General features: G+C 37.8%; 1 protein-coding gene and 1 pseudogene across 2 annotated transcripts; both read right to left on the reverse strand.

Moving 5' to 3' along the window:
- Positions 1 to 110: 110 nt before the first annotated feature.
- LOC127440472 (uroporphyrinogen decarboxylase-like) lies at positions 111 to 14184 on the reverse strand. Of its 2 annotated transcripts, XM_051697077.1 has the most exons (10): positions 13793 to 14184; positions 12235 to 12347; positions 11859 to 11938; positions 11709 to 11771; positions 11363 to 11560; positions 4996 to 5157; positions 4670 to 4807; positions 3896 to 3996; positions 1354 to 1420; positions 111 to 896 (listed from the first exon to the last, which is right to left on the reverse strand). In XM_051697077.1, exons 1-10 carry the CDS (start codon positions 13813 to 13815, stop codon positions 732 to 734), a joined length of 1110 nt encoding a protein of 369 aa, XP_051553037.1. In that variant the 5' UTR covers positions 13816 to 14184; the 3' UTR covers positions 111 to 731. The 2 variants fall into 2 exon arrangements, with proteins under 2 accessions (XP_051553037.1, XP_051553038.1); XM_051697078.1 differs by lacking the exon at positions 11363 to 11560.
- LOC127440491 (piwi-like protein 1) lies at positions 5164 to 11356 on the reverse strand (annotated as a pseudogene).
- Positions 14185 to 14207: the final 23 nt, after the last annotated feature.

Raw genomic sequence — 14207 nt, forward strand, 5'->3', positions numbered from 1 at the left:
AAAGCAGATAGAGAGAGACAGTAAACATAGATCAAGAGAATATCTCACCATGCCAAAAGATACATAAAAACAAAGGAAATTGAAAAATGCACATGATGACATTCAGCCTTACGAAATTCCCTTGAGAGATGGTTTGTCTTAAAAGGATCACTCTTTATTTTGCTTCATATAAAACCACCATCTAAATGTACACACATTCTCAAAGGTTTATTAATGTCAGTCACTATTCCAGTGAAGACAGCCACGGCCCAGGTGTTACTATGGTACTGCATCAAAAACAAACCCAAGCAGCGCTTCATAATTAAATGAGATTTTATCTTCCTTCACTTATTTCAGATTCCTCAGTAATCATACAGTGCATTCACTGTAATGAAAACACATCCATCCAGTTGAAAAAGACATTTTGAGTAAAAATTAAATGAAAGATTAGATGGATTGGTGTGAAGTCATAATAAAAAGTAGAACTGATTTAGGTAAAGTAGATAAATGGCCTACATAATACTTGAAATGAGTCAGGCCCCTTAGTATAGGGGCTAGCATCAACTTTAAAGTTCCACAAAAGAAAGAAAGTCATACGGGTTTGAAACAACATGAGGGTGAGTAAACAATGAAAATTTTCAGTTTTGAGTGTACTATCCCTTTAAGAATAATAGCTTGGCGCTGCACTCCGGGGTAGACAGTTGTTTCTCATCTGCTTCAGTTCCTCTAATGGAGCGAGAGTACGTAATGTCTTATTTGCGGTTGAGGAGCTGGCGAGAGTGGGTGTGAACGGCATCCACGAATGCGCCCACATTCTCCGGGTCCATGTCAGGGTAAAGGCCGTGACCTAGATTTGCAATGTAGCCCTTGGTGCCAAAGCCCTCCAACATCCTCTTCACAATCTCTGATATATGGTCCTGGCAACACAAACAAACAAAAAAAGAATTTTTCTCTTGTTTATCATACATCATATTGTCAGTTTTGTTCTCTGGTCTGTTAGTCAAAATCTATGAGATTCTGTTTTTAAATAGGCTAGTGCAGTCACACCTTGATAACTTCTGAAATGATGGTGGAAAAATGTATTTTGGAGGAACCAAGATGATGCTATGAAAGTCATGTTTCTAACGAATGAGCAATGAAAGCCAGAGACAGCGCTGAGTGGAAAACAGCTGCTCTTTGGGGTCATATTTCCAGCAGGGCCTAAATTTGTAAAAACTAACTGGCCTCTTTATTTTGAAACAGACTAACCAGAATTAGAGTACTGCTTTTAAGCATAAGCAGATCTATGTAGTCTAGACAAAATTAAAGTGATGTTGAGGATTCCTAGTTGGTTTTTATTTGACATTTTTCATTGTTTTGAAGTGCCTTTCTCACCTTAGTGGCATAAAGAGAGCAGGGATCCATGTTGCCTTGCAAACTAACTTTTCCTCCGGTCCTTACACTGAGAAACACAAGAAACAAGTTGTACATACTGAAGAAAATATGCATGAGGTCTGAGTATTTTTTTTCTCCATTGTAAAAAAAAAAAAGAAAACACCACATACAATAACATGGCCAAAAGTTTGTGGACATCCGAACACCACACCCATGTGCTTGTTGAACATTTAATTTCAAAACAATGATCAGTAAGAGAGAGTTGACCTGACCTTTTCTGCTAAAACAGCTTTCACTCTTCTGGGAAGGCTTTCGACTAGATGTAAGAACATGACAATGGGGATTTGCTCCCATTCAGACACAAGAGCAACAGTAAGGTTGGGCACTGATGTCGGGCAATGGTGCCTGGCTCACAGTCTGCATTTAAGTTAATTACAAAGGTTTTCAATGGGGTTCAGGTCTAGGCTTTGTGTAGGCCAGTCAAGTTCTTTTGCACCAGATTGATTAAGCCAATTCTTTATGGGCCTCACATTTTGCACAGGGGTATTGTGATGCTGGAACAGAAAAGGAATCTACTAAATATGTTTGTCCAGGGCGACTGCCCGGCTGTATGTTTGATTTTATGCACATGCTAATAGTAAAAAGTATGGCTGACATAGCATAACCCATTAAACATAAGGGGTGCCCACATACTTTTGGCCATGTCATATACATGCACACTCATACAGTACAGAGTGCCTTGCACAAGTATTTAGACTCAATCAATAAATTCTGTATTTTTTTGCACCAAAACTCAATTTTTAATGTGGCATTGTTACTTAAACGGACAGTTCACCCAAAAATGAAAATTATCTCATCATTTACTCATGCCATCCCAGATGTGTATGACTTTCTTCAGCAGAACACAAATTAAGATTTTTTGAAAATATCTCAGCTCTGTAGGTCCATACAATGCAAGTGAATGGTGATCAAACCTTTGTAGCTCCAAAAAAAAAATCACATAAAGGAAACATAAAAGTAATCCAAATGACTCCAGTGGTTAAATCTCAATTCAGAAGCAATTTAATATTTGTGGGTGACAAACAGAACGATACTGAAGTCCTTTTTTACTCTAAATCTCCACTTTAATTTTGACTTTCAGATGTGAAAGTGAAACTAAACAGGCACCACATGTGACTTTCAGCTGTGAAAGTGAAAGTGGAGATTTAAAGTAAAAAAAGGACTTAACTTTTGATCTGTTATTCACCCACACCTATTATAGTGCTTCTGAAGACATTGCTTTAACCACTGGACCCATATGGATTACTTGTGTTTCCTTTATGTGCTTTTTGGAGCTACAAAGGTCTGGTCAACATTCACTTGCATTGTATGGACCTACAGAGCTGAGATATTCTTCTAAAAATCTTTGTGTTCTGCTGAAGAAAAAGTCATCTTTCACATCTGGGATGGCATGAGTGTGAGTAAATGATTAGAGAACTTTCATTTTTGGGTGAACTATCCTTTTAAGTCATCAGTCCCTGTGCTGCAGAAATGTAAACAAATGAAAACAATTGAATGAGGGCACAACTCTCTACCTTGGAACCATTAAAATAACTTTTAATTTAAATAAAATATTTAAAATAAATGGGTAGTGGCTGTGAATCTGAAGGACGGAATTGATAATGAAGAATAAAGAGCTCTTTGTGGTGGTGGTAGACTTACTGTATGTTTATAAGCAAGACAGGGTATCTTATTAATATAAAGAGAACAATGAATGGTGCAAAATACAGAAAAATACAGCAAGAAAATAGATTTCAGACTGTCAAAAAATAGTCTGGGTGAATGTATTTACAGCAAGACAAAACACAAATTTACAATGAAGTGGCTACAGTATAAAAGCCCATGTCTCACTTCAATTGTGGCACTATTAGAAAACCATGGTGCACAAGTGTCCTCCAACTAACTGAACAATCCAGAACAAATCTGTCTGGGAGAATAGGCCAAAGAACACACCTCAACAAACTTAAGTTTCAACGGATTAAAGTATAAAACAAAAATAAGAGAATGTCTGAACTCTGAAAATGTCTCTAGAACTTTTCTCTAGAGACATTTTCAGAGTACAAATTTAACGGGAGCCAGCTGGTACGTGATAGCTGTGCGGTATGTGTAAAAACCTCACTCCCCTGGCCTCAAAAGGCACACTAGCTACTGATGCTCGAGGCTGTAGCCTTTAGCCTCCTCGTTATCGCACCCGCCTCCCATACCAGCTGACTCCGGTTCAAATATCGCTCAGAGCGGGTCGAGCAGGACCAATTACACACACCGTCTTTTATTTTTGTTATAGTTCCTTGGATTCTTAACCTGAACTTGCTGGGAGAGCATGGTGACAAAGTTTGTTGATTAAAGAGGCATATAAAACTGAATAAATCAAGACAAATTTTCAGTGTAGGGATTCTGAATACTTTTGCAAGGCACTTTAGGTAATATGTGGGTGCATATACACCAGTTAAATCAGAAACTAAACTGTCAAAGCTTCAGCACTTAGAAACTCAATGTAACTAACCGTGCTGAACTGGGATCTATGGTCCAGTCTAGACCCACCACTTCATAACCAGACTCAGAGAGGTCCTCAAGCCCGTAATGACCGTCTTTAGCAAAAACAATCTGGACAAGAAACAGAAAAGACAGGAGGTACAGGAGTCAGTGCAGATATATTCCCATTGTGACTCCCATTTCTGAAGTGAGATGCCTGCATGAAGATCTGAGCTGATACTGACAACAAGTGGAAAATTACAGCATTACAAGTAGTATGTAGCATGTGGTTGGCACAATACAGCTATCATTAATGGGCTATGGATACATTTATCCCCAAAAATGGTAACACTTTATAATAAGATATTTAAACATAATATAAATGTTTATAACATCACATAACATAGAAAATATAATAATATAGTTGATTATAAGATAATATAACAATAATGCTTACTAGATCAGTAGTTCATGTACAAACATATATGTTCACTTATATATTTTCAGTATACATTTTAGTAAACCAAGGATATTTGAAAGCATTATAAAATGTAATAAAGTTTGTTAATGGCTTAGGGTTATTACAAGGCGTTACCAAACAAACATTTGCAAAAGTGGAAAGAGGCAGCAAGTTAAAAACCTGAACTGTTTAAAATATTCCACAATTAAACATCATGGATTTTAAGTTATCAGCTTCTTGCAATTTCACATCCCACGCATGTCATTTTGTGCATTTCTAAGCACACTAAAAAGTGTGCAAGCACAATTAACCTTTCAAATGAACCCATTTGCAGGCTCTACTTACCATAGGCACATTGTCCAAACCAGATTCTTTTATCTTGTTCTTAACACGACACACAATATCTCTCAGATATGGCAGAGAAAACTCTTTAAACTCCACTGGGCCCAAACAACCAGTATGAGACTCAAAAACCTGGAGTGCCTAAAAGAGAAACACACGTATATAGAGTTAATAGCTGCAATGTGTACTATTTTGGGATTTTGGATTTTACAAATTTTTACAAAATTGTTTATTTGTAAAAAATGTATTTACAAATATGACAAAGGATGTACAGATGCATGAATGTTAAGTGTGCTAGAGATTTTTAAAATAATGCATATCGGTCTCACCTGAGCTCCAGCTTTCACCTGGCCGAGAAGATACTCCACTATGACATCAGTAAGCTGGCTCAGTAGTTTGTGGCTGGCCTCAGGGTACCTGTAGAGCCAGCGCTTTGCCTTTGAGTGTGTGGTAGAGCCTCCTCCTTCAATCATGTAGGACATTAGAGTCCACTGCCATTAATAAAAAAACATAGAATTGATTATGATATAATGCATACAAATTGAGATTAGGGGTCTTCAATCTTTTTCAGAGAGACGAATCAGGGACCTCATTTTGTATAAACTTGAGTGTTGCATGTTAAGCTATAACAAGATAGGTAAAGTTTAATGTTGGCTTGACAAAGCGTTGTATGAATGTTTAAACTTCTAATGTTTTCTACTTCTCTTTAAAAGTAGAAGTTTGATTGTTATCCAGACAGATACATACATAGATAGAGAAAGAGAGAGAGAGAGAGAGAGAGAGAGAGAGAGAGAGAGAGAGAGAGAGAGAGAGAGAGAGAGAGAGAGGGTAGGAAATTAAAGCAGATCAAATGGTATGTTCGTGTCATCTTGGAATGATCGTATTTACGAGTTGAGAGCACATGAACTCCACCACAAAGTTGTAATTACAAGTGGGAAACTCAGGATTTTCTTTTAGCCCCGATGTTCAGAGTTCGATTTAGGAATGATGGCGGAAGCAAGATGTTATTGGTAATAATTCAGTTTTGCTTGTGGATTTTAACTGTCTAGTTTAGTTGTCTGCATTTTCATACTGTCAATAAAGAATAATAATAAAGCTTGTCAGAAAATAAGACCAATTTAGCTGGTTTATGAAGCGACAGGCTTGTGCAACAAAACTACATTTCCCATCATTATATGTAGCTGCACGAGAATAATAAAATAGAGCATTTATTAGACATCTAATGTGCAGCTTTCTCTTGATTTTGTTGCATCGGTGCTAAAAAAGCTTCCTGTCTTTGCCAGTATGTGAAAAAGAGAAAAAGATATCTGAAATTGCAAAAACGGTCCGTTCTTTCCGAATAAAACCACCTGAACGCACATCACATCGTGTTTACAATCTCTGACCTCGTAAATATGAACTTCCCAGGATGACTTGAACGCACCAATAGGCCTTTTTTTTCTTTTTCTTTTTCCAGCTGCTCCAAGTCTGTCAACCATGAACAATAGTCAGCAGACTATTCTATCCTCCATTTTATTGTGTGTGAAACACACAACCGTATGCAGTACATGAATGCGATTACATATACTTTCACACATCATCGATTGATTTTTTCAGATCAGAAATCAGATAAATAAACAGTGGATAAACTAATCACTAACAATCTGAGCATTTAACATGACCAAGAAATCTGCCATTTGAACCAGATTATCAGCATCATAAAGAAAACCGCACCTTGAACTTGACCGCATAAGCAAGATGCCTGAACAATAAATATACTAAAAAAAAAGGAAAGTGAATATACAAAAGAAAAACAGTAGGGCCTTAAGCATTTCAACTTAAAAACTCAAAACTCTTGTACTTGCTTCTTTCTGAACACACTACATGCAAGTATATACAGTACTGTGCAAAATTCTTAGGCACATAAGATGTTTCACAAAAGCATTTGTGTTAAGATTGTGTTATTTATATCTTCAACTTTAGTGTGTCAATAGGAAATATAAATGTTAGACTCCCAAACATTACTTTTGCAAATAGAAAAGATTCGAATAGAAGAACAGGGAGCCCTGCAACAGATGTCATAGCCCCCACAAAGCCCCCCTACTGTACATCGTGTCAGTCTGAGATTACATAAAGAGACTTCTCCAAGAAGCTTGGAACATCCTATCTGCCAACAACCAAGAAAAACTGTGTCCAGGTGTACCTAGGAGAATTGGTGCTGTTTTAAAGGCAAAGGTGGTCACACCAAATATTGATTTAGCTTTTTTATATTTTTTTATACTTTGTATGACATTAAGTGATAAATGAAAACTATTTATGTCATTATTTTTGAAGACATCTTCACTATGCAACATTTTTCACAAGTGCCTAAAACTTTTGCACAGTACTGTATAAACAAATATTCTCCTGACATGATACTTTTTCTTTCAGCTGAACCAACTGGGAAGCAAACTAATAAAAAGGCTCTATTATGCTTCCAAACCTTGCATATCATCATCACACTGAATAACAGGTAGTACAAGAAGTCATCCAGGTTCATGTTGGGCTCCTTATGAATGGACTGACCAACGAGGAAAGCCAGTTTATGGGCATACTGACATGGTGCAGGCACTCGGACAATCCCCTGTCAGTTGTAGTCATGTGGCAGAGTTTGTAGGTAAGTCTCTGCATGTGATCTGGTTTGAGACCGCTGTTATCAAACAGCACGATGTAGTGAGTAGGGGCAACACACCCAAAGTGCACAGTCTGACTGATTATGAAGAAATCATACCACTCTGGATGATTTCTCCGTGTCGATAACTATTCCAGGAGGAGGGTTAGCAAAGAACCTGGATTCACCACCACTACAGACAGCTTGGCTTGTAGTCTTGCCCCATCGTCTTGATGGACTGCATGATCTGAGGGACTTCATAGTCCACCACGCTCTGCAGCATGCCATCCCCAACTTCACCTAGATACACAATAATGTGTGAGGGCAGGGAATTGTTGTTCTTCAGATATGGAATCAATGATCTCTTGACCAAGGTTATGCAAGACACACTTCAAGAACCATCTGGACATGCCCTGATTCAGACTGGTCACCAGTGCTCCGATGGATCTCTTCCCAGCAGCAGTATCATGGTAACAGTCAATGCCTACAATCATCAGCTGCCTCAATGGGATTTCTACATTCAACAGCTCTCCTCCCATTTTGCAATTCATCTGCAAGGCAATCTTGGTGGCCACAGTCATAAATGATTGAGGTTTGCTGATGGTGCGAGACACCACACACTGACTGGGAGTGGGGCAATCCACACACAGGTACTTCTTCACACAGTCATACTTATCCTTTTGATTGGTTGGAAGGATCACCACCACCATCTGAGTTTCAGGTGATACATTCTGTTGTAGGGCTTTCAGTAGAGATTCCTGATGATTCTCATACTCAATCATGATGGCTCTCTGCATGCTGATCCCCATGGGCCCAGCCACTTTGTTGAGAGTCTGAAGCAAAGACTGGGCGACATCCACATTTCGGCATGTGTAGAACATTAACCAGTTGTCCAGACGCATGCAGCTATTTCTTTAGACCAGTGTGCTGCCCATGGGTTATACTCAAACACTCTGCCTCCCTGTGTGATCTTCTCAGAAGGCAGAACTCTTCCATTCATACTTGGTAGCCTGTTCTCAAAGCTCAGACCCCAGGTGCTCAGTTCATTCTGCACATCGGAGTTTCTGTTAATGTTGGAGATTAGACAGTTTACTCTGCCCTCTCTCTGATCCTTCATGATGTTGAAATATGAGCACATCTTATCCGTCAGTCCTGTGAGGTAGCAGAACTCTGGGATGAGCATGGCAGGTCTGGGTGGAGGTCGACCTGCGGGACCGAGTCTCTTCACATGACTGGATTCTCTTGAAGAGGATATTGTAAAACTGCAGGCACACTGGGGAGGATGGCGGCAGTTCATCTGTAAGTGTGACTGTGATCTGCACCTTCTCTCCTTTGTCTGGTTTCACTGCACAAGATGGTCTCAGTGTTGTGCAGTTTATTAGGAAGGAAGAGAATGCCTCCGTCAAAGGAGTATGCTTTGCTCAGAGTCTCTTCATGCTGGAAAAGCAATGACACGACTCCATAGGTGGCTTGAAGTCCACATGATACTGGTACAGAGCCCAAAGGGGCCATGAAATCAGATGCATAAAATTGTCTCTCAGCTCAATGGCAGTGCCTGAAACACCTGTTTTAGACTCTTTGACATGTTCCATGAGCTGGCGAGTGTGGATGCCTGAATCATGAAAATCCCGCCTGCATCCACCTCTCTCCCCAATCTTAACCTGTTTAAAACCTGCAGAAATCTGGACCATTGCTTCTCCACATATTGCTCCAGGTACACTTTTCTGCCTCACCCTCCCCACCAGTTCTCCTTCAGCTGGAGAATGCAGCATTCTGTTGATCCATTTGAACTTTCCGGCAATGTAAGTCTATGGGAGTTTTCTAGATTTTTTAATTGTCGGCTGTGTGCAAACCGTAAGTCTGACAAATTCAAAAAGACATAGCACATTATGCCAGAACAGTCTGAAGGTCTATGCCAAATTTGGTGGATGTAGCTTGAACACTCTAGAGGAGTTACATTCATACATTTTAGTCTTGGTTTAGGTATTTTGAAGAAAAAAAACAAATCCAAAACATAATAACATGGGTACAGTACCATATTCATGTATTTAAATACAGTTAAAATATTCATTATTGATGTTCAGATTAATAAGCTTGTACATCAGATTTAGAATTGAGGTCAGAAGTTTACATACACTTTTTATGTAAAAAGCTTTCATTTTTTAACCACTCCACAGGTTTAATATTAGCAAACTATAGTTTTGGAAAGTCATTTAGGGCATCTACTTTGTGCATGACATGAGTCATTTTTCCAACAACTGTTTACAGACAGATTGTTTCACTTTTAATTGACTATATCACAATTCCAGTGGGTCCGATGTTTACATACCCTAAGTTAACTGTGCCTTTAAGCAGCTTGGAAAATTCCAGAAAATGATGTCAAGCCTTTAGGCAATTAGCCAATTAGCTTCTGATAGGTGGTGTACTGAAATGGAGGTGTACCTGTGGATGTATTTTAAGGCCTACCTTCCAACTCAGTGCCTCTATGATTGACATCATGGGAAAAATCAAAAGAAATCAGCCAAGACCTCAGAAAAAAAATTGTGGACCTCCAATTTCCAAATGCCTGAAGGTACCATGTTCATCTGTACAAACAATAGTACGCAAGCATAAACACCATGGGACCACGCAGCCATCATACCGCTCAGGAAGGAAATGCATTCTGTCTTATAGAGATGAATGTAGTTTGGTGCGAAAAGTGAAAATCAATCCCAGAACCACAGCAAAGGACCGTGTGAAGATACTGGAGGAAACAGGTAGACAAGTATCTATATCCACAGTAAAACAAGTCCTATATCGACATAACCTGAAAGGCTGCTCAGAAAGAAAAGAGCCACTGCTCCAAAACTGGCATAAAAAAGCCAGACTTCAGTTTGCAAGTGCACATGGGGACAAAGATCTTACTTTTTGTAGAAATGTCCTCTGGTTTAATGGAACAAAAATTGAACTGTTTGGGGTTTTTTTGGAGGAAAAAGGGTGAAGCTTGCAAGACGAAGAGCACCATCCCAACCGTGAAGCATGGGGGTAGCAGAATCATGTTGTGGGGGTGCTTTACTGTAGGACTGTTGCACTTCACAAAATAGATGGCATCATGAAGAAGGACAATTATGTGGATATATTGAAGCAATATATCAAGACATCTGCCAGGAAGTCACAAATGGGTCTTCCAAATGGACAATGACCACAAGCATACCTCCAAAGTTGTGGCAAAATGGCTTAAGCAAAAAACAAAGTCAAGGTATTGGAGTGGCCATCACAAAGCCCTGACCTCAATCCGATAATACATTTGTGGGCAGAACTGAAAAAGCATGTGCGAGCAAGAAGGCCTACAAATCTGACTCTGTTACACCAGTTCTGTCTGGAGAAATGGGCCAAAATTCCAGCAACTTATTGTGAGAAGCTTGTGGAAGGCTACCCAAAATGTTTGACCCAAGTTAAACAATTTAAAGGCAATGCTACAAAATATTAACAAAGTGTATGTAAACTTCTGACCCACAGGGAATGTGATGAAAGGAATAAAAGCTGAAATAAATAATTCTCTCTACTATTATTCTGACATTTCACATTCTTAAAATAAAGTAGTAATCCTAACTAACCTAAGACAGGGAATGTTTTCTTCGATTAACTGTCAGGAATTGTGAAAAACTGAGTTTAAATGTATTTCGCTAAGGTGTATGTAAACTTCTGACTTCAACTGTACATAATATATTTAAATTTTTTTACCAAATGTGCGAGTGACAATTAAACATTTAACTAAAGAATATTACATTTAGCATCTTTTATTTAGCTTTGGTTAAACATAAATTTATATTGTATTTTTACACACATTTTCATCCCCCCAACTCAGTTAATAATTGGTGGACAGCCTGTTGAAGTTTAAGTTTCAGATTGATAAAATTATATTTGCATTAATTTAAATTAACTAATCAAGTTTTTAACAAATAGCCAATCCTGCAACTTCTTTTCAACATTTTTTTCCCTTATTATCTCCCAACTTCTTATGACTTAATGTGTATTTTTAAAGCGTTAAAACTGAAAGTGTGGGGATAATTGGTTGGTATTCTCACCGGAGCTCCAGTGAAGCCAATGAGAGGAACCTTTCCCTCTATTTTGTGTCGTGTTAGTGTGATGGCTTTGAAAACATAGTTGAGTTCAGATGACACATCCACTTTAGTCTTAAGTCTCTGTAGATTTTCAGGCTCTTTCAGTGGTTCTGGGAATGTGGGGCCCTTTCCTGGAGTCATCTCCACGTCCATTCCCATGGCCTAGCCATACACATTTCAGATATGAATACCCACACAATGTTCCTTTTTTAGATTTGTGTGTTTCTTTTAAACATAGTTTAATTACATTACATTTTACATATTACTATGCAGAATGGACGACTCAATTAAAAGACCATGTGTCACTCACCTGAGGCACCACTAGGATGTCAGAGAAGATGATGGCAGCATCAAATGGGAATCGTCTGAGTGGCTGCAAATTTAATATTGAGACTATTAAAAACTCAATATGCTAGAGCCTGAAATCTGTGGCTGCAAAAGGGTGTTCAGTGGTACTGACCTGTAGCGTCAGTTCACAACAAGCTTCAGGGGAGCGACATGTCTCAAAGAAATCTTTCCCTGCTCTGGATTCCCTAAATTCTGTTGAAGAGTTAATAGAGAATGACAGATATACAGAGACACTCTATACTGCACTACACTGGAAATGGTGTAAAAAAACAAACAAGCATGCATTATAAATAGTTTATATATATCAGCTCCTAAGAATATCCTGCAATACACTTGATATTGTGATACAAAAGAATACACACATAATAAATTAACACATGTAACTCCGATGGTACATATCAGCACAGTATATACAGTACAATACATCAGAAATAGTGATTAAAAAGAATATCCACACGTATCTGAGATGGAACATATCAGAAACATACCTGGAAGGTAGCGACCAGCTTGTCTCATGCACCACACTGGAATGTGCTCTACCTCCTCTCCTCGTGCTGCTCTTAGGAATGTGTCATTCTTCAGCTCTGGGAAGTCTTTGGGGCTGGGATAAAGACAGCACCATGTGATGAGGTCCTCAGCCATCATTTATTGTAATGTTTGATTCACGCATCATTACATCACACTAATTCTTCACATCATTAACAGTCTGGTTTTACATCCATCCATCCATATGTGTCATTTGAATTCAGAAGCCCCTCCCTTGGGTTATGAAGATGATCAGGTTAAGCAGATGTTTTAAGCACCAAGTGAACAGAGTAGATTAGCATTCTCAGAGCAGGGGACTAACGGTTTCCTGATTCTTCACAACCTGATAAGGTGACACTCACACATTTCTGCAGGGAGCGCCACACAATAGACCCTGTAGCCAAGATTATAATGTCATGACGTAATACTAACAAATATGATGTCAAAGTGAAAGGGTTACACTTTACAATAAGGTTGTATGCATTTGTTAGCAACAATACTTTTACAGCATTCATTAATCTTGGTTGATGTTAATTTCAACATCTACAAATGCATTTTTAAGATTAACAGTTTAATATAACATTAGATAATGCATTATGAGCAAACATGAACTAAAAATAAACAAAAGTCTATTTAGAAATTTACATTTACCAGTAATAATAAATTATGCAAATTATTGTTTATAATATAAAAGTCTTGTTTATGATACTTTTGTTTATGAATTACTGTTCATGATATTGTTCATATCATATTGTTCTTGATATCTAACGTATTTAGCCTACTAAAGTTAAAAAAACAGAACCTTATTGCAAAATGTTACCGTGAAATGTAAATAAAAAAAATAAATAAAAAGTAAAAAAAAACATGAATTGACAGCAAATTAATGATTAATATACCCTTAATTAATAATATAATAATTAATTATATATAATACATAACCAATATTGTCATCATTTGGAAAAATAAACAATAAAATGCCATTCCTCAAAATAGGTGCCTCTTTTTATAGTAAATTTATATGCAATTTTAAGCATTTTATTAGACAAAGAATGCTTTTAACCGGGTTGACAGTGACAGGATTGACAATTCATTTAGCAATTACTAGATTTATGCTCAAGTTCATAATGACACTACAATGTGTTTATTAAAAGACAATTTAATGTTGGTATTTCCACAGATATCAATTTTTTAATCATCAGTTGTTTGCTGTACGAAGTCATGCTAACAATGCAACAATTTAATCGTCCCCTGCTTACAAACCTAACAAAATATAAGATAAAATGATAAGAGGAGACACTTACTTGTAAAACTCATATCCTGAGAGGATAATGATGTCATTGTTTATGGAACTGTAGATTATTTCAGTACGGCGAGTTATAATGGTAATACTGGCTTTTATTTATTTCTTCCAGGGATGATAGTCTTCTGTGAGTACAGAAGACTGCGCTCTGGCTCTATAACTTCTATTAAGAAATAACCTGACACTTAGTCACGCATATCAATATTAATATTAATACTTACAGAATCAGACTGTCCTCATCCATTATTGGCAGTCAGGTCCAGCGGAGAATAAACCTTAAACGAATTTCTGCAGACCTGACAAGCTGTTTTGACACTGAATGAAATGCACTTGACTGCAACAATATGTACAACACCACGCCTCCAAACTGAAGGGCGCGGCCATCTTGACATGGTCACATGACCGCGAGTGGGCGGGATCTAGAGCTCCTGTCAAAGGACTAGCAGATTATTAAACATGTATTAATAAATTATTTTCAAGGCTATTTCCTTAGTTTTCTGTGGGTTGGAAACCGAGCAGTAAAGCATTAAACTGTGATTTATGGTTCCACGTAATTTAGAACTGCATTTCTAATCTCGAAAAAATCACTTTTTTAGGTATGTAGACAATGTACAAATGTACACAGTATTGTACATT

This window comes from Myxocyprinus asiaticus, chromosome 5 (genome assembly GCF_019703515.2).
Source record: "Myxocyprinus asiaticus isolate MX2 ecotype Aquarium Trade chromosome 5, UBuf_Myxa_2, whole genome shotgun sequence".
NCBI lineage: Eukaryota > Metazoa > Chordata > Actinopteri > Cypriniformes > Catostomidae > Myxocyprinus > Myxocyprinus asiaticus.